This window comes from Schistocerca serialis, chromosome 3, assembly GCF_023864345.2.
Source record: "Schistocerca serialis cubense isolate TAMUIC-IGC-003099 chromosome 3, iqSchSeri2.2, whole genome shotgun sequence".
In the NCBI taxonomy this organism is placed as follows: domain Eukaryota; kingdom Metazoa; phylum Arthropoda; class Insecta; order Orthoptera; family Acrididae; genus Schistocerca; species Schistocerca serialis.
Window position 1 is genome coordinate 954,717,646 of NC_064640.1, and position 21,576 is coordinate 954,739,221.

The window sequence follows — 21,576 nt, forward strand, 5'->3', positions numbered from 1 at the left end:
TAGAAGTTAACACAACAGCCACCACAATATTTCTGGAATACTGAGGAACTGAGGGCGAGAACTTGCTTTGAAATTTTTTCTAAAGATTATTGTAGTAAATTCAACAGCAGCATCACTGAACAATCTGCCTGCCTCATTCTGAGCTGATACTAATCCTGCAGCTCATTTCCTGTTTCCCCTCCCTTCCGTTCCCCCGCCAATGTAGCTTCCCGAGATTTCCCTAAGTGACTCTAAACGAAACGAAGTTTCCTACTTCGTCGTTCCGCAATAATTACCTCGAAACTGAGCTGACACAAAAGTCTTGATCTTTCTGTTTGCGTTGTTATACATTGTTATTATTGAAACAAAAGGAAGGAGATGGAGGAGTCCTGTGCCGATTTACAAAATAGCAGCACAGAAACCGCCGAGTTTATGACGCCCATCCGGGAGACAGATCACCTTCGACAGTGCTAACAAGTCCTAACTCCAAAAGACTGTCGAATCTTTTGGGATCTAAGCGACTACGCAGCCGCAGTCTATTGATAAGGATTATCTATGCCACATAATCTTTTAGATTTTTCGACTATTTCCAGTTGTGAAAATTTCTGTCACGACCAAGTTTCGAACTGGAAACTTGAGTACTGAGCGCCACTGTACTAGTGTAGTATCGCGACTGCAGGTATAGGGGCGAGGTCCTTGAAAACTAGCTACTTACAAAGTCCGTGTTTGAACTAGTGTTAAATGAAGACAAATTACAGCTGAATCTTCTCTGAAACTATTGAACAGAAAGCTTTATCGAACGACTTCGTAAAAATAAAATCGACAGTCAAATGAAAACGAGCCAGATGGAAAAAACTGTTGGTAATTGTAATCGCTATAACTGTTAATACATTTATCCCTCTGTGAGACAAGACGATCAGTGCCTTCATGAAAAAATGTTTGCTATTGCCATGATTGTACCCACGCGTGCACCTCTTCGTCCGAAGCAAATAGCGGCCACGAATGTCTTTCTTCATGGCTGGAAATCGCATGTTGGGAGACCGTGACTACATGGAGAATGTGGAACGGCTTCCCAGGGAAACCTCTGCAGCGTAGTCGAAACAACCTTGGCAACATGTGGCTGCATTCGCGACCGTCGATTTGATTCGGACGAAGATGTGTACGCCTTGGTACAACCTTTGTTTCTTGAAACCGCAAATATTTTTCCATGAAGGCAGTGACCGGCTTGTCTCACAGTGGCATAAATGTATAAACAGTTATGGATATTACTTTTGAAATAAAACATTTACGTATTTTTTCCATCTGTCTTGTTTTCATTTGACTACCCCTTGTAAGTTTTACGTAATGAAAAACCCTCATAAAAAACTTACATATTTCATACAATTACGACTGGCTGTTGGTGCTTTTCTGCTTAGGCGCTCCACTTTTGAAACTATAGCAACGTAATATTCGACAGCAAGCTGGGTTTTAAAATAGTCTTCAGTTTTTACCGTGCGGTTTCTACAATCTATATTCGTCGGAACATGGGAGAAAAGCAAGTTTTCGAATTCCGATGGTGCGAATTTCGCAGAAATGCTGGAACCTTACGTGATCCTTAGCACTCTCTGAGTAGTTTAGGATAGACTCAGTAATTTAGGAGGTTTAAGTGAACTAGCCACGAGACAGACGTAAACCAAAGTCATACAAGGCTGCCTGTTGTTGAGCAGATAGTAGCGAGTGGGAGAACGCGGAAAGTGACGCTAGAGGACGGAAACACGAGATGCGACGTTGCAAGGTCAGCGCATCTGGCTGGCGTGCCCAGCCTCGTGACTGCGTTGTGGTTGGCGCCTGCAGCAGTTGCTCGCTGAGTCACAGCGTGTTTCATATACACTGAGGGAAGAAAGTCGCATCACCAAAAATTAATTAATGTAGAGTAATGAAATTTCGGTAATACAACTGCCTGGGTAACATTTTTAAGTAAGCGCGAGATAAGCCACTGCAAATATGAAATGCTGGTACATTACTAACCGGGGTAACCACCAGAATATTGAAAGTAACATTGACTTACATTTCGTTGTAAAGGTGCCAGATGTCATTCTGTGGAAGGAAATTCTATGCCTGTGGACGTCGTCTGTCAATACACAGACGGTTAATGTTGGTTGTGGATGACGCTGGAGTTGTCGTCCGATGATGTGCTCGATTGGCGACAGATATGGTGATCGAGCAGGCCAAGATATGTCGACATTCTGTTGAATTACAACAGCGGTACGTGGGCGAGCGTTATCCTGTTGGAAAACACCCTCCTGGAATGTTGTTGATGAAGGGCAGCACAAAAGGTCGAATCACCCGATTGTCGTACAGTGTTGCAATCAGGATGCGTGGGGTAGTTAAGATAGTGTTGCCGCTGTCATACGAAATCGCACCCCAGACCATAACTTCAGGTATAGTTCCACTGTGTCTAGCACGCAGACAGGTTGGTTGTGGGCCCTCAACTGGCCTCCATCTAACCAACGCAATCACTGGCATCGTGGCAGAACCAGCTTTCATCAGGAAAAACAACAGACCTCCATTCTGTCCTCCACTGAAGTCGCAAATGGCAGTGGTTTGGGGTCCGTGGAATGTGCACTACAAGGCGTCTGGCTCGGAACTGTCCTTAAAGTAACCGATTTGTAACAGTTCGTTGTGTCACTGTGGTGCCAAACGCTGCTCAAATTGCTGCTGCAGATGCAGTACGATGCGCCAGGGCCATATGCCGGACACGATGGTCTTTCCTCTCGGCACTGCTACGTGGCCGTCCAGATCCCAGACTTCTTGCGGCAGTACATTCTCGTGGCCACCGCTGCCAGCAATCATTTACAGTGGCTAAGTTCTTGTCAAGTCTTCCTGGTGTATCACAGAAAGAACATCGAGCTTCACGTAGCCCTGTTACACGACCTATTTCAAACTCCATTGGCTGTTGATAATGGCTTCTTTGTCGCTTTAAACTTATTATTGACTAACATCAACTCACCATGTCCAATATCAAACGTAACTAACGCTCAAGACCGTTACAGCGCATATTTAAAGCAAACCTGATTTGCATACTCATAGTGGCGCTACTAGCGCTACTCATGCGACTGGCCCGAGATTTGAATAGACGTCATCTTTCAGATGTAGAAAGACGCCTACCGACTTTCCTTGATGTAGCACAACTTTTTCCTTGTGTTGCTATTTTTTTTCTGTCAGTGTATTTATTGGGAACAGGGGTGCCAGGCTATTGCTCACGAAAGTCTTGAACTGCCAAAGAAACCTCACAATTAGTAACGGGTGACAATGATGGCTTGTCAGCAAATCTGCTTGGATAGCTCGTTCTGGAGAGCATTTGTCCGCTAGATGCAAAAGTCCCAATTACCGCACACTCCGCTCCAGAGTGAAAATACATTCTGAAAAAAAAAAAAAAACTTTTGCTGTAAAATCTTGTTCCCAGTGATATACTATTTGATCTGTGCACATCCAAGTCCGACTTTCGTGACCGAAGAGACTCCTCAGAGGTGTGCGCTGCACAGTTACTTGAGTAATATTCAGTGTCGAGAAGTTACTCTTACGAAATTTCATGGCATAGAGGTTACAAACACTGAAGAGCCAAAGAAACTGATGTAGATATGTAAACAAGAAGAATACGGCGCTGCGGTCGGCAACGACTGTATAAGACAACAAGTGTTTAGCGCAGTTGGTAGATCGGTTACCGCTGCTACAGTGGCAGGTTATCAAGATTTGAGTGAGTCTGAACATGCTGTTACAGTCGGCGCACGAGGGATGGGACACAGCATCTCCGAGGTAGTGATGAAGTGGGGATTTTCCCGTACGACCATTTCACGAGTGTACTGTGAATATCAGGAATCCGGTAAAACATCAAATCTGCAACATCGCTGCGGCCGGAAGAGGGTCCTGCTAGAACGGGACCAACGAGGACTCAAGAGAATCGTGCAGTGTGACGGAAGTGCAACCCTTCCGCAAATTTCTGCAGATTTCAGTGCTGTGCCATCAACAAGTGTCGGCCGCGGTGGCCGTGCGGTTCTAGGCACTTCAGTCCGGAACCACGTGACTGCTACGGTCGCAGGTTCGAATCCTGTCTCGGGCATGGATGTGTGTGATGTCCTTAGGTTAGTTAGGTTTAAGTAGTTCTAAGTTCTAGGGGACTGATGACCTCAGAAGCTAAGTCCCATAGGGCTTAGAGCCATTTGAACCTAAGGCACAGTTCACATCCGTAACATCGTTCCAGACCATGTGAGAGCAATGTTCATGATGCGGATCTGAAGAGGACGACTTCTTCGGCGAATGTACTAGGTTCTTCATCATAAAAAAAAACACTTTACGTGAATGTCAAAACTGACAACTGACAAATAAAGCTTTGCCTCAGATTGTATGCAACCAGGAATGTGATTCACTCGACTATTCTTCGGATAAAAAGCTTTAGCATGCTTTTGCAGATACTGTAGGAGATAAGGTGATTGCCACCTGACTCTCACCGCAGATACCGAACGCTTTTTCACATTTTTGAATACATGGCATATCAGATGACATCGATGTGCTAACACATCATTCACAGGCGACGCTGTATTTATTGATAAGGTTATACGGAGATTCCGATCATTTACATGTGAAAAGCTTCGCCAGAATTCAGTTTAAATTCCCGCAGTTTGAGAATTAGTTACTACTACACACTCTTGTCATCCGTAAGAGAACTCGGTTGGAAAAAGCTGGAAGAGAACGAAAGGAGTACGGAAGAGTAGGCGATGACGCGATTATTAACAATGTGGTAGAACCTTGGGTTCGGTAAGGATGAGGAAGAAAAGGTCTGTCTCAGTTCAAAGGAATCATCTCGGGATTTGCCTTGCCCATATAGGAAAAACCACGGATTTGAACCACTCTCCTGGAACTCTGGTTCAAACAGAATAAATTGTAGGTTACCACGAAAGTGCATCCTGGTTAGCACGTATAAGCATTCAACACACATCAAAAAATGTTTTGCATCATCTCGGTTGCGAGAGTTCCGGAACCTGTACAGAAAATTGGAATAGAGATCAACATAAACATAATTTCCGCCCTTTTTATTCCTCATGAAAACCACACATTGCATGTTGTACCAACATACAGCGAGACATTCAGAGGTGCTGGTAGAGGTTGCTGTACACACCGGTACCTTTAATACCCAGTAGCACGTTCTCTTGCATTGATGCATGGCTGTATTCGTCGTGGCATACTGTTTACAAGTTCATCAAGCCGCTGATGGTCCAGATTGTCCCACTCCTCAACAGCGATTCGGCGCAGCTCTCTCAGAGTGGTTGGTGGGTCACGTCGTCCATAAACAGCCCTTTTCAATCTATCCCAGGCACGTTCGATAGGGTTCATGTCTGGAGAACATGCTAGCTACTCTAGTCGAGCTATGCCGTTATCCTGAAGGAAATCATTCAGAAGATGTGCACGATGGGGGCGCGAATTGTCGTCCATGAAGACGAATTCCTCATCAGTACGCTGTCGTTGTGGTTGCACTATCGGTCGGAGGATGGCATTCACTATCGTACAGCCGTTACGGCTCCTTCCATGACCATCAGCGGCGTACGTCGGCCCCACATAATGCAACCCCAAAACAGCAAGGAACCTCCACCTTGCTGCACTCGCTAGACAGTGTGTCTATGGCGTTCAGCCTGACCAGGTTGCCTCCAAAGACGTCTCCGACGATTGTCTGGTTGAAGGCATATGGGACACTTATCGGTGGAGAGAACGTGATGCCAATCCTGAGCGGTCCATTCGGCATGTTATTGGGCCCATCTGTACTGCAGTGCATGGTGTCGTGGTTGCAAAGATGGACCTCGCCATTGACGTCGGGAGTGAAGTTGCACATCATGCAGCATACTGCGCACATTTTGAGTGGTAACACGACGTTCTGTGGTTGCACGAAAAGTATTATTCAACAGGGCGGCGTTGCTGTCAGGGTTCCTCCGAGCCATAATTCGTAGGCAGCAGTCATCCACTGCTATAGTACCCCTTGGGCGGCCTGAGCGAGGGACGTCATCGACAGTTACTGTCTCTCTGTATCTCCTCGATGTCCGAACAACGTCGCTTTGGTTCACTGAGAGACACCTGGACACTTCCCTTGTTGAGACCCCTTCCTGGCACAAAGTAACAATGCGGACGCGATCGAACCGCGGTATTTACAGTCTAGGCATGGTTGAACTACAGACAAGACGAGCAGTATACCTCCTTCCTTGTGGAACGACTGGAACTGATCGGCTGTCGGACCCCCTCCGTCTAATAGGCGCTGCTCATGCATGGTTGTTTACATCTTTGGACGGGTTAAAAATGGTTCAAATGGCTCTGAGAACTATGCGACTTAACTTCTGAGGTCATCAGTCGCCTAGAACTTAGAACTAATTAAACCTAACTAACCTAAGGACAACACACACATCCATGCCCGAGGCAGGATTCGAACCTGCGACCGTAGCGGTCACGCGGTTCCAGACTGAAGCGCCTTTAACCGCACGGCCACACCGGCCGGCTTTGGACGGGTTGACACATGTGAACAGTAAAAGGGACTGTGTCTGTGATACAATATCCACAGTCAACGTCTATCTTCAGGAGTTCTGGGAACCGGGGTGATGCAAAACCTTTTTGTGTGTGTGTGTGTGTGTGTGTGTGTGTGTGTGTGTGTGTGTGTGTGTGTGTGTGTGTGTGTGTGTATGTTGACTTTGGTGGAGATCGTTCACTGGGTAAGATTGGTTGTAGAATCAGTTTCTTATTGTATTGTATTGTATTGTATTGTATGTTAACCGGCGACCTAGAAACGACGGAGAGGCTCCGTCCCCGCCGTAGCCGCAGTGGTCCACAACCCCACGACGACTACCGCAGTCCACGTCACCCCTCCTCCGCTCCACACCGAACCCAGGGCTATCGTGCGGTTCGGCCCCCGGTGGACCCCCCAGGGAACGTCTCACACCAGACGAGTGTAGCCCCTATGTTTGCGTGGTAGAGTAATGGTGGTGTTCGCGTACGTGGAGAACTTGTTTGCGCAGCAATAAAAAAAATGGTTCAAATGGCTCTGAGCACTATGGGACTTAACATCTGAGGTCATCAGTCCCCTAGAACTTAGAACTACTTAAGCCTAGCTAGCCTACGGACATCACACACATCCATGCCCGAGGCAGGATTGGAACCTGCGACCGTAGCGGTCGCGCGGTTCCAGACTGAAGCTCCTAGAACCGCTCGGACACATCGGCCGGCTGCGCAGCAATCGCCGACATAGTGTAACTGAGGCGGATTAAGGGGAACCAGCCCGCATTCGCCGAGGCAGATGGAAAACCGCCTAAAAACCATCCACAGACTGTCCGGTTCACCGGACCTCGACACAAATCCGCCGGGCGGATTCGTGCCGGGGACCAGGCTCTCCTTCCCGCCCGGAAAGCCGTGCGTTAGACCGCACGCCCAACCGGGCGGGCTTTCTTATTAGATAGGCGAGAACACCAGAATAAAGATCGCAGTTCTAATAATATGGAAATAAAATCCATCCCGTCCGATTTAAACTCATGTTTTATTTGGGTGCAGAAGCTACTGTTTTGCCTCAGTATGTGTGTTCAGTGTGCACTCGAGACAGGACTTCTGTTCGATCTCCTATGGCACTAATGATACAGCTGGAAAAATGTATTAGTAATATTACTTTATATTTTACAGTAATAAAATGGTATTTGGGAATTAGCTTATCCTATGCTTACACTAGTACTTCATCCGAAAACAGTGAGGATATACCTACTCTACATATTACTATTTGAAGTTATCGAAGATCAGTTTGTTTCAATACTTGCGCATCTCATTTTCACTATAGTATTACCTTTTGTAATTTAGTTTTACATGTTCCTACATCACTGTTTTTCTTACCGAGAATGTATTTCGGAAACAACGCAAAAGAATAGAAAAGATCCTTTTATGAGGAAAATGTAATTACTGGTAGGTGGCAGCAACCAGCGGCACCAAGTTTCTCCTTGTTTTTTAGACACTGAGTGGGAGAAATAGTAATGATGGCAGTGAATGCGACCTATTTCTTAAGAGACTCCTCTCGCATATTGGAGAACCTTACACTAAGTAACTGTAGCGTCAGCTTCAGTGTAGATACAGTGCTTCCCTTCGCTTTCAGTTACATTTGAAACGGCGTTTATGTTGTGGTTTTTATTAATTTATTATTATTAGTTTTTCTACGATGAGTCTCTTTGGAAAGAAAGGGTGTCATAACATTGTGGTTACTGTAATTACCTAACTAAAATCAGTAATTTAAATTAGTTTTAATGCATCTTTGAGTTCTTTGTTTTATCGATTGTGGTAAATAACGCTGACAGAAGTCCAGAATCAGGCACATGACCAGCATATAATATATCATCTTATAGACTTACCAGTTAGAGATACGAATGCAGCCATTGAAATATCTCCACGAAAACTTTCCTGAGCTACATATGTCTTCAGCTACAGGAAGTTCAGAGGAATATTTCTGAAGTGCATCCATATTTCGGTAGAGTAAACAAAAGCAAGTGCACGTAAGTCAGAGAAAAAGTTGTCCACAAGACTGCGTTTACAACCAAACGTTTAGATGCGTCGCAGGACAAACAGAAAGTGGGTGTAAATGAGATCAGCTTCTTTCATTTTCACTCTTAGTGCTCATTCAGGTTTAGCTCATTGCTGTTCGGAACACCATTGATTGGAACGTCATTTCCTCGTATCTGTGTGGAACATTGATGTAACGCATTGTTGACGTAAACATCTTGAATGTTTGGTGCTACGCATCTGTAAGATATTTATTAAAGGACATCTGGTAAACACCATGAGCTGAAATAGTTGTTGATTGAACAGACGTTTTGTTATTTATCTCTTGTTCAGTTCTCTGAAAAATATAAGGGTTATTCAGCGTGTGACAGTCGCTTGCAATATAACGTTTAATACAGTTTTTTTTATTATTGAGAAAAGGAAGTGATTCTACGGTTACCATATGCTATTTATGACACACGTCGTACGTGTGGAACCCGTGTAGTATTGTTGTACTGGGAGCTGACCATTCTGATTTGTATTTTGCGCCTTCTTCTCATTCTGTTAAGTTCTATCTCAGGCTATGCTTTTTCTGTTCCATCCCACTTCCTTGTATAAGGATGATTCCTTTGACAGGTCACGACCGACTTCCTTCCCCATCTCTCCCTAATCCGATGGGACCTTCTGTAAGACTACAATGCTCACCAAAGAAAGAACACTTAATGATGCTTTGTAGTAGTTTTTACTCGTTCACGAACCAATTTAGTTTCCGGCTTCATAGGCTATGACAAAAATATGACTGACTGTTGTAACTGTAGATAAAATAAACGAAGAACAGGCCGGTGAAACTGTTTCTACTTTGATTTAGTATTTTATGACCTGTACGATGCATAGAACGAAAAAAGGTAGGTAGATAATAAAACACGAAATTATGGAAACTGATTAGTACATATCACATAATCCCCTGTTCAATATAGTTTCACCACAAATGGAATTTATGCATGTCGCAGAGAGCAGACAGTTACTACTGCAGAATCAGCTCTGTGTTTAAAATGTGTCTCTTTCTCTTTATATGACATCTGTAAGTAGGATGTCATAACATCATCACTAATACCTCTTTCAGCCCTAAGCGTACTTTATTTGCGGTTATGAGGGACACTTGTTAATTGGAGATCGCATAAACCTGATAAACCAATTAGTGACTAAATAAAAATTGTTGCACTACTTCAAGAAAAACGTCTTTTTGTGATGCAATGCTATTGCGGAACTGTCATTCGTACTCAGGTGATTCATGTGAAAAGGTTTTCGACGTGATAATGGCCACACGGCGGGAATTAACAGACTTTGGAGCTGTAGTTGGAGGTAGACGCATGGGACGTTCCATTTCGGAAACTGTTAGGGAATTGAGTATTCCGAGGTCCACAGTGTCAATTGTGTACGCAGAAAATCAAATTTTAGGCATTACCTCTCAACACAGACAACGCCGTGGCCGACGGTCTTCACTTAACGACCGAGAGCAGGTGTTTGCGTAGAGTTGTAAGTGCTAACAGACAAGCAACACTGCCTGAAATAACCACCGAAATCAATGTGGGACGTACGACGAACGTATCCGTTAGAGCAGTGCGGAAAAATTAGGCGTTAATGGTCTATGGTAGCAGACGACCGATGCGAGTACCTTTACTGACACCCAACATCGCCTGTAGCGCCTTCTCCTGGGCTCGTAACCATTTCGGTTGGACCCTAGACGACTGGAAAACCGTGGTCTGGTCAAATACGACTGGATTCTTGATTTCCTGTCAGAGAGGTCACAGTTCGTAGTAATAGACGGGAAATGACCGAGAAAACCAGAAGTGATTTCTGGCGTTTCCCAAGGTAATGTTATAGGCCCTTTGCTGTTCCTTATGTATATAAACGATTTGGGAGACAATCTGAGCAGCTGTCTTAGGTTGTTTGAAGACGACGTTGTCGTTTATCGACTAATAAAGTCATCAGAAGATCAAAGCAAATTGCAAAACTGTTTAGAAAAGATATCTGTATGGTGCGAAAATTGTGATGTCATCCACATGAATGCTAAAAGGAATCCATTAAATTTCGGTTACTCGATAAATCACTCGAATCTAAAGGCCGAAATTCAGCTAAATACCAAAGAATTACAATTACGAACAACTTAAATTGGAAGGAACACATAGAAAATTTTGTGGGGAAGGCTAACCAAAGACTGCGTTTTATTGGCAGGACACTTAGAAACTGTAACAGATCTACTAAGGAGACTGCCTACACTACGCTTATCCGTCCTCTTTTAGAATACTGCTGCGCGGTGTGGGATCCTTACCAGATAGGACTGACGGAGTACATCGAGAAAGTTCAAAGAAGGGCAGCACGCTTTGTATTACCGCGAAATATGGGAGAGAGTGTCACTCAAATGATAAAACATTTAGGTGGACATTATTAAAACAAAGGCGTTTTTCGTTGCGGCGGAATTTTCTCACGAAATTACGATCACCAACCTTCTCCTCCGAATGCGAAAATATTTTGTTGACGCCGACCTACGTAGGGAGAGACGATCAACATAATAAAAATAAGGGAAAAACAGAGCTCGCACGGAAAGATGTAGGTGTTCGTTCTTTCCGCGCGCTATACGACATTGGAATAACAGAGAATTGTGAAGGTGGTTCGATGAACCCTCTGCCAGGCACTTACATGTGATTTGCAGAGTATCGATGTAGATGTGTCACGAACTCAGCTGGTAAGAGCGGATGGTATGTCTCGAGTGTGGCGCAGACCCTACGAAGCCAAGGATCCAGGTGTCAAAAAGACATTCTACAAGCTGGTGGTGATTCCATGATAGTGTGGGTCGTGTTTACACGGAATGGACAGGGTCCTCTGGATTCGATTACTTTGAGACCGTTTACATCCATTCATGGACGTCACGATCCCAAACAACGATGGAATTTTTGTGGATGACAAGGCGCCATGTCACCGAACAACTGTTGTTCGCAATTGGTCGGCAGAATATTCTAGACTATTCGAGCAAATGATTTGGCCACCCAGATCACCCGACATGAATCGTATCGAACATTTATGGGACGTAATCTAGAGGTCAGTTCGTGCGCAAAATTCTGCACCGGTGACACTTGCGCAGTTGTGGTTGGTTATAGCGCCCGCATGGCTCAATATTTCTGCAGGGGACTTCGAACGACTTGTTGTGTCCATGTCACGTCGAGCTGCTACAATATACCAGGCAAAAGGAGGTCTTACACGATATTAGGAGGTATCCCATGACTTATCATCTCAACGTATTTGGTTTTATTACCAGATACAAGCATTTAACTTGTAAGAAAACTAAATCACAGTTACAAGTACTTTGGAAAGATTGAATACCACGCCACAATGTGTTTGTTAAGGGGGAGAACACTGAGAATACTAATTTTCGTAATGCTTGCTCTAGAGGGACGACAATAAAACTGCACCTTAGTAACTGAGGAATTCTTAAGAGGTTATTTTACGCAGGGCATGATGGCTCAGTAGGTGTCGTATTACCGATCCAGTGATTGAGGATTCAACCCTTGGTCATTATATGGATATTTTACTGTCCCGTATGGATTCTTTCACTTTTGTTAGTGCATTGTTAATTGCTTCGTAGTCCACGGTAAACTGTAGGTCTCCCTATAACTGCCTGGGGAACTCAGTTTGCCTTGGTAACTCAGTTCAAAGGTCTGGCGGGGGCAAGGGTATACTATCTCTTATAGCATTAAGCGCAATGAAACATGTGATTTCCAAACAAATCTTCGAGTTGATGAAAGTTTTGCCTTATCTAAAACTTCTAAACCTGAAATATAGGTACTCCGGATATTTCATGAACCGTTCAGGGTATCTACAAAGCCTTATTTTTGTGACAAAGAAGCGAAACTGCACTTCGCTTCCGGTCGTGACTTTCATATTTAGCACGTTCATAGCCCTCTTTGGCAAAAGTTTCGCTGTGGGCTGTAACACCTTCCAGGTGCTCACGAATACCTCTATATAAAATAAAGCTGTGAGCATTGGTCATTTGAATACTACAGTTTGTCGGAATCCTTGTTTCGATTTCTTGAATCGCTTATGGAATATTAAGGGTATCGGCCGTAAGTGGAAGACAAGTTAGAAGAATGTCATATGATGTAGCTCACGTATTCGGCGTATTAAAGCAGTTGCTGACAGATGTGAAAATTATCGAGCTATCAATTTAATTAGTCAAGGTTGCAAAATACCAACACGAATTCTTTACAGAAGAATAGAAAAATTGGTAGAAGGTGACCTCGGGGAAGATCAGCTTGGATTCCGGAGAAATGTAGGAACACACGAGGCAATACTGACCCTACACTATAGCATTTGTAGCCTGGAGTACTCTTTGAAGTTCTGAAGATAACAGGGGTAAAATACAGGGAGGAAAGGCTATTTACGACTTGTACAGAAACCAGAATGCACTTATGAGTCGAGGGGCATGAAAAGGAAGCAGTTGTTGAGAAGGGAGTGAGACCAGGTTGTAGCCGATACCCGATGTTATTCAATCTGTACAATGAACAAGCAGTACAGGAAACCAAAGAAAAATTTGCAGTAGGAATTAAAGTTCAGGCAGAAAAAAAATTTTTTTGTGTTTTACCGATGACATTGTACTTCTGTCGCAGACAGTAGATGACTTGGAAGAGCAGCTTAACGGGATGGACAGAGTCTTGAAAGTAGGATGTAAGATGAACACCAACAAAAGCAAAACAAAGATAATGGAATGTACCCGAATTAAACCAGGTGCTGCTAAGGGAATTAGATTAGGAAACAAGACACTAAAGTAGTAGATGAGTTTTGGTATTTGGGCAGCAAAAAACAGCTGATAGCCGAAGTGGAGAGGATACAAAATGTAGGCTCGGAATGAGAAGAAAAGCGTTTCTGTGGCAGAGACTTTGTTAACATCGAATATAGGTTTAGGAATTAGGAAGTCTCGTCTTACAGTATTTGTGTGGAGTGTAGCCACGTATGGAAGTGAAACCTGGACGATAAACAACTTAGACAAAAAGAGAATAGAAGCTTTCGAAACGTGGTGCTTCAGAAGAATGTTGAAGATTAGATGCGTAGATCACGTAACTAATGAGGAAAGTGGGTACTGAATAGAATTTGGGAGGCAAGAAATTTGCCGGCCGGTGTGGCCGAGCGATTCTAGGCGCTTCAGTCGGGAACTGCGCGACCGTTACGGTCGTAGGTTCGATACCTGCCTCGGGCATGGATATGTGTGCTGTCCTTAGGTTAGTTAGGTTTAAGTAGTTCTAAGTTCTAGGGGACTGATGACCTCAGATGTTAAGTCCCATAGTGCTCAGAGCCATTTGAACCATTTGAACAAGAAATTTGTGGCACAACTTGGCCAAAAGACACATTCTGAAGCAATCACCAATTTGGTGTTGGAGGGAAGACTGTGTGTGTGTGTGTGTGTGTGTGTTTGTGTGTGTGTGTAGGGGGGGATAGGGAGTGGGGGGGAGATCGTAGAGGGAGACCAAGAGATTAGTACAGTAAGCAGATTCAAAAGGATGTCGGTTGCAATAGTTATTTGGAGACGAAGAGGCTTGCACAGGATAAGAGTAGCATGGAGAGCTGCAGCAAACCAGTCTACGGATTGAAGACCACAACAATTGCTGAGGAATTGACCCCATAGACAACTCGCTTCCCGCTTTCATTGGGAGGATACAGGAGGTAGGCTTTGGCCAGTGACGTAATCATGACTTGGCGTGGCGTTGTGTGCGCGCAAACGAAAAGAGAACAGAACATTGACAATTTTTTTTTTTTTTTTTTTGCGTCAGTTTTTCGGAATGTAGGGTATGGTGGCTGACTGGCTTGTAGCGTAGCTCCCGGTCTAGGCTAGGCTAAATGTGTTAGTTTGTTGTGGTCCTTAGATTATACATATTGCATTTCGACGAGTCGCTTATGTCCGCCACTTTGATGACATCGTTGGTCATAGGTGACGGGAGGTATCGAAGGCTCTAATATGAATAACAAAAAAGAAAAAAAATCGTAGGAGTTAAGCTGTGAGAATACGCTGTGAGGAAGGCTGGCGGGTCGGGTAGTGCTCTTGGGGTAGCGGTAGTGTTAACCATATATATACTAAGATGGTATCTGTTCTTTCGGACATGTCCGAAAGCAGGAGATCCCGGGTTCGAGTCCCGGTCGGGGCACACCTTTTCATCTGTCCCCGTTGACGTATGTCAACGCCTGTAAGCAGCTAAGGGTGTTCATTTCATAGTAGTAGTGTTAACCGTCTAGTCAAACGTTCGAAACAGGGGAAGGGCAACTTCTCTGAAGCGTTGGCGTATCCTGTAATCGGAATACGCTTGGGTTGGGTTGTTTGGAGGAGGAGACCAAACAGCGAGGTTATCGGTCTCATCGAATTAGAGGACAGGGAAGGAACTCGGCCATGCCCTTTCAAAGAAACCATCCCGGCATTTGCCTGGAGCGATTTAGGGAAATCACGGAAAACCTATATCAGGACGGCCGGACGCGGGTTTGAACGTCAGCGGTTATTGAAACAGTTTGTACTTCCCGCTACCTTATCATATTGACTTTCACGAGGTCGCCGGCGCTTACAGCCGAAGGCTCGCCTGAGGCCCAGTGGCAGTCAACGTGTTTAACGGAGTCCCCAGTGACACACAGCGCTACGCTGCATGCGCACGAGACAAGCCCGCCCAACGGGAATTGCAAGAACGATAGACGTGAATCGCGGAACGACAGATATGGTCGGCAGTGCGCGGGGCCCGTTAGTGAGCGACGCGCGCCTGCCGGTTCCCGACGCTGTGTGTACTCGAGCCGTCACCTGACTGGCGGCGTGCCAAGGGGAAGCGCTGCTAGCCACCGACTGTACGCCGCTGCGAATGGAGAGCGAAGTCGACATGCGGGAGGTGATCGTCGACCGAGCGTCCGGCTACAAGCCGTCAAGAGGTGACTGCTGCAGCGGCTTATCTGCTCTCAAACGCTTTATCTGGCCTCGGCGTTCGCTTCTGCGCAAATCTGCCCTTCTGGCGTGCCATTCTCACGTGTCTTCTGTCCACCGCAACAAGTTACAGTGCTGCCATGTCGAACGTTCTCGATTGCGTTACAGACGTATGCTTCCGTTCTGATCCTGCACAATTGTAATATGTTTTCAACCTGTGGTATCTAGCCTCCTATCTCATACCCGAACGTACTACATTTTCATCTGCGGTCAAATGCCTGTTGCGTAATAAGTAGGTACGGCAACATTTCAATATATGCCGCCGTCTGTATTTTTCACGGAGCGAAGCTACATTGCAAGACTACAGGGAAACAGTGAAAATAAGTGAAGTTGTGCGCAATAGTGAGAGAACCGGCTAGAGTGTGACAGTGGTCCTCCGCGGAAAATTGATTGTGGTGGTAGACATCTGTAGCAAAGTCAGAGGTCTAAGTTGGGTTGGAATGTGATAATTTGGGTGAGAGTTGGCGAGGCTAACGAATGTGAATGAGAAATAGAGGCCGTAGTTAAAGATAAACTTGTAATGTAGCCTGCTGTTCAAGTTCGCGACGTATTTAACGCAGTTTGCCATATTTAACACGCTTTTCGTTGTAAAAATCGAAACTACAAGATAAAATCAGAAAGCCTATATTAGAATATGGACAAGTCTCGGACTATTTTGATGCCTATAATGTACATATATCATACATACGCTATGAAAACTACAAAGGGGGGGGGGCTGTACTACGTAACTTTTACATGGGAATCCACGAATTGAGACGTTTCGTGTGGTTGATTACAGTCACTTCAGACAGCTTATGTAAATGCCATTGATCACAGAAGACGGCACTTCTCACCAAGTCTCTACTGTCAGAACCTTACGAACTGCGTCTCCGGTAAAAACGTAGAGTTTAAAGACAGTAGTGGTCTAGTACTAATAGGAATTGAAGCGGAAGTGCCGGGTTAGATTTTCGGGAACCATCTCAAGTTTTACTCTTTCGGAAAGGTCTGCAGGAGGGGGCCCACTGTGCTTCGTGGGGCCAAATGAGAAGCTGTTTGATAAACTAAGCCGCGAATTCGACACACAAACCGACAAACTGGCATCAAGCCCATGGTCTCTGCACTAGGCTCGCAGGCATGACATTTATTTACTGCTTTATTTGGTGGTGCTGGTGGTATTCGTGGCTGGGACGTCTTCTCTTTACTGTACGCTAGTGGCAGTGCTGTCCCTGTATAAAGGTTTCTGAGAACTTTGGTCCTTCCCAAACTCACTTTCTCTTGTTTAGTGGGCGTGTACTCGAACACGTTATCGTGTCTATGGCCAACATAATTATTTTTTCGCCAGATCGCGTTCTTTGTTTTATAGAAATTATTTCGATTTTTCTTGTGTTCTGGATTTGTTGTTCTCATACCTGAACCTTGTCAAGACTCTTTTACTGCTTCAGAAGACCTAATTCGTTCTCAGGTTTTTGTTTTGTATTTATTTTATTTTAATGGAGTACTGATTGTTAGGGCAGCAACATCCTTGCCGATTCATTAGCCAATTATACGTCATTTAGTGTTTCAGAAGAGTGCAGCACTATGTGTTGAACAAATGTGTTCCAGTACATTGCTGGATGTAATGAATAGCCCCTACGAATAAATGCTAATGTATTTCATTTCTAATGGATGAAGGTTCCGGTATATTTATGCCGGAAGCCGCGAGGAGAGCGACTGACGCTATCAACAGACAACTATTCTTCAGCACTAATTAACCACTATGGCCACTATCACGTCATACAATCATACGTACAGTATTATATCAACGTGGCGGCACCTGTGAGAATGGGGATATCTGGACAAGGGCATTCTTACTATTAACGCCTTCTAACATTGGTACCAAAAACTTGAAAATACCAGAGAATGAGAAAATATGGGGTTTTAGCAGGGATGGAAATATAAAGCGAAATGCGCAACATATAAAAAAATATCTACATCTACATCTACATCCATACTCCGCAAGCCACCTGACGGTGTGTGGCGGGGGGTACCCTGAGTACCTCTATCGGTTCTCCCTTCTATTCCAGTCTCGTATTGTTCGTGGAAAGAAGAATTGTCTGTATGCTTCTGTGTGGGCTCTAATCTCTCTGATTTTATCCTCATGGTCTCTTCGCGAGATATACGTAGGAGGGAGCAATATACTGCTGGACTCTTCGGTGAAGGTATGTTCTCGAAACTTTAACAAAAGCCCGTGCCGAGCTACTGAGCGTCTCTCCTGTAGAGTCTTCCACTGGAGTTTATCTATCATCCCCGTAACGCTTTCGCGATTACTAAATGATCCTGTAACGAAGCGCGCTGCTCTCCGTTGGATCTTCTCTATCTCTTCTATCAACCCTATCTGGTACGGATCCCACACCGCTGAGCAGTATTCAAGCAGTGGGCGAACTAGTGTACTGTAACCTACTTCCTTTGTTTTCGGATTGCATTTCCTTAGGATTCTTCCAATGAATCTGTCTGGCGTCTGCTTTACCGACGATCAACTTTATATGATCATTCCATTTTAAATCACTCCTAATGCGTACTCCCAGATAATTTATGGAATTAACTGCTTCCAGTTGCTGACCTGCTATTTTGTAGCTAAATGATAAGGGATCTATCTTTCTATGTATTCGCAGCACATTACACTTGTCTACATTGAGATTCAATTGCCATTCCCTGCACCATGCGTCAATTCGCTGCAGATCCTCCTGCATTTCAGTACAATTTTCCATTGTTACAACCTCTCGATACACCACAGCATCATCTGCAAAAAGCCTCAGTGAACTTCCGATGTCGTCCACCAGGTCATTTATGTATATTGTGAACAGCAACGGTCCCATGACACTCCCCTGTGGCACACCTGAAATCACACTTACTTCGGAAGACTTCTCTCCATTGAGAATGACATGCTGCGCTCTGTTATCTAGGAACTCCTCAATCCAATCACACAATTGGTCTGATAGTCCTTATGCTCTTACTTTGTTCATCAAACGACTGTGGGGAACTGTATCGAACGCCTTGCGGAAGTCAAGAAACACGGCATCTACCTGGGAACCTGTGTCTATGGCCCTCTGAATCTCGTGGACGAATAGCGCGAGCTGGGTTTCACACGACCTTCTTTTTCGAAACCCATGCTGATTCCTACAGAGTAGATTTCTAGTCTCCAGAAAAGTCATTATACTCGAACATTTAGCGTTCGTTGGCTTCACCAACTCACCTCAAAATTGCTACTTTCCAACCCAACCCAAAACTCGGGCTACGCTGCTGATCAGTGTGACACAACCTTCATTTCAAAATACTTTCGCGACTGTGATATCATTGATCAAATAACCGTTAACCGACGTTTTTTGATCTGTCCCAAAATTATTTTACGCGAATGGTTCCTTCAAAAAGCCATGGCCAAATTTGTTTCAGAATATAATTTCTTTTGATGAGATTACAAAAAATACGTAGAAAAATAAATAAATCTTTCATTTTCGTATCGTCCCATGCCTAAGAACATACTCTAACAAAGCCATTGTGTAATAATGCTTGAATTGCGCTCTCTTGTTTAATCATATAATCTTGTATTTCTTTGCGGAAATGGATCTCCAGAACATTTATCTCAGAGAGAGATTTTCGTGTTTGCAGCTGGCTTTACTAATTCGCGTCATGTTTCACCCCATTAATTGATTTTGTATCTCAGTTGTGGGGATATTAGGTGTGGATATAGTATGTCTCACTGGTAGTTAAGAGTTCAGTGGCGATTGTGGTGGAATAGTTCACAGGCAGCGTAATAAGTTAACACCTATGATGGCTGTAGGCGACCGTAGAAAACTTAAAACTGCTAATTTTGGTGCGTGACCAAGTTAGCCGTTGAATGCATTTGTCGGAGAAACTGAACTCGTATTCGGGAGGAGCACGATTGAAATCCGCGCCCGGCCATCCTGATTTAAGGTTTCTGTGACGTAACGTCTATTTACCAACAATTTGTCATTCACCGCTTTTACACGCATAGCACGACAATAAAATTGGTTCTTTCAGGAAATGGAAATGTCAGTGCGAGTACGAAATTTTGGTGAGACAGACCCGTAAAGAGAAGGAAGACTACTTAGTGGATTAGCCATTGTTTATCGCTTGTCACGTAAGAGATCAGTCAAAGAAAAACAGTTGTTTGCGTAGCGAATGCCTTCCTGGAACTCGTTCTCGCATAGAGCGCTATCATTGACGAGCAGTGTTGCTCCACGTGACCCTCCGTATCCAGGAACTGATAAAGTGATTACCTCGGCCTCATTAAATATATCTAACGACAGGCTTTTCTCCTTCCTTCGCGGAACTGTTTCTTCTGTCCTGTACATCTTTGGAACATATTCCTAAACGATAATCTACAGTAGTGCACATATCTTTTTATATTGTACCGTGACGATTTAGATTAGACTGGCTGAGCTCTTCCAGCTCGTCGCCGTTTTTGATGATCCGAGAAGTTACGAATTTGTTTTCTTTGTACAAATACTAGACTTATTTTTGCCCTGCATTTCTGTCTTGCTGTTGTCGCGAGGCAAGTATAACGTACTGGAAAAAGAAGCAAAGGCGCTTTAAACTTCACTGTGGCAATGAGCCGAGAGGGAGCTACGGGTACGCGCTCGTTGATGTACAACTGGCACAGTATCTGCCGTCAATCGTATGTATGAAGGTTGCTCAGCAGAGTTGCATCCACTAGTTTACTGTTTGACACAACAGGATTGTTAAAATGAGACATCGTTGGCAGCTGTGCATTATCTCTTCGTTTCCTTTAAGTTGACGTCTCTGGATTTTTCTTGTGGGGATTCGTAAAAGACATTGTTTATAAAGCAGTTCCAACTACACCTGAAGATATGCGAGAGAGAATTGTCAGAGCATGTGCTTCGATAAGTGCCGATGTGAAAAGGAATACCACTTAATCCATAATAAGAAGATTGCAGCACTGCATTGATACCAATGGTCATCACTTCGAACACCTTCTGTAAATGGACGTTCATGCCACCTTTTTGACCTTCGTTGATCTTCAAAAATCTTACTGTTACACATCATTGGATTCGTCTCGATAGCCGCTATCAGAAAATAAGTACCAAACTAAAGCATCCTACTTAAAAAAAAAAAGTCTGACGCGACCCCACCTAGCAACAAAAAACTAACATCATATTACGGCTCCTGTTGTCCCATGCAACATTTGTCCCACAAACTTTTCAGTTACTATCATACTTCGGGAGTTATTCTAAGTGGCAATAGTTAGTGGCTCACCCTGTATAGTGTGCACGAAAATCCAGTTAAATTCTTAATTACCGATCCCTTACAAAAGATTGTAAATCGAGCCGGTTTAAATAAAAAAGATTACAAATTAATTTTTTTCCATTTTTATGTATTTGAAACTTCATGAAAATGCTCGTAGAACGTATACCTTTGTTCAAAAATTTGATTTCGCCAGCAATCGAACCCAGCCCCCCCCCCCCTCCCAAGTCACGCTTGCAACTTATCAAAGAGCCACTTTGCTTGTTGGAAAAACAACCATGCGTTACGATAATGAAGATGGTAGGGAAACTCGAAAGTCGATTTTGTCGAGAATTTTTGGGAGATTGATGTTTCAGTTCTGAACTTCAAGTGCCGGAAAAAAAAATCCGATTGCCGTGTGACAAAGGAGTGGAGAATTCTACAGAATTATATCACGTAGTGCAGACATGTTGAAGGGAATCGTCACGCACCCAACTACCAAGTCAAATCAATATCGCCGGCCGGGGCTACAGTCTGGAACCGCGCGACCGCTACGGTCGCAGGTTCGAATCCTGCCTCGGGCATGGATGTGTGTGATGTCCTTAGGTTAGTTAGGTTTAAGTAGTTCTAAGTTCTAGGGGACTGATGACTTCAGATGTTAAGTCCCATAGTGCTCAGAGCCATTTGAACCAAATGAATATCTCTTCATGAAAAACAATCGCAATCTAACCTGAAACTCTCTGCATGCAAATTCTGGACGATGTGCGTTATGTTAGAAAACATCAGTGAAAATTTCGTCTTGCTACTACTTTCCACCAATTCAGTTGCCGTGCAGTGTGTTCGTA

At 44.2% G+C, this 21,576-nt stretch overlaps 1 protein-coding gene across 5 annotated transcripts in view; it reads left to right on the top strand.

The window, feature by feature from the left end:
• Positions 1–21,576, top strand: part of LOC126471402 (band 7 protein AGAP004871-like) — a 259,932-nt gene that overhangs the window by 145,193 nt on the left and 93,163 nt on the right. The window contains exon 1 of one of the 5 annotated variants that reach the window (XM_050099529.1): positions 15,188–15,459. The exons of the other annotated variants lie outside the window; for them this stretch is intronic. Within the exon in view, the coding sequence (XP_049955486.1) occupies positions 15,393–15,459 (67 nt within the window). The 5' untranslated portion in view covers positions 15,188–15,392. Of the gene's footprint in view, positions 1–15,187; positions 15,460–21,576 lie in introns of those variants that run through there. 5 annotated transcript variants of the gene reach the window in all.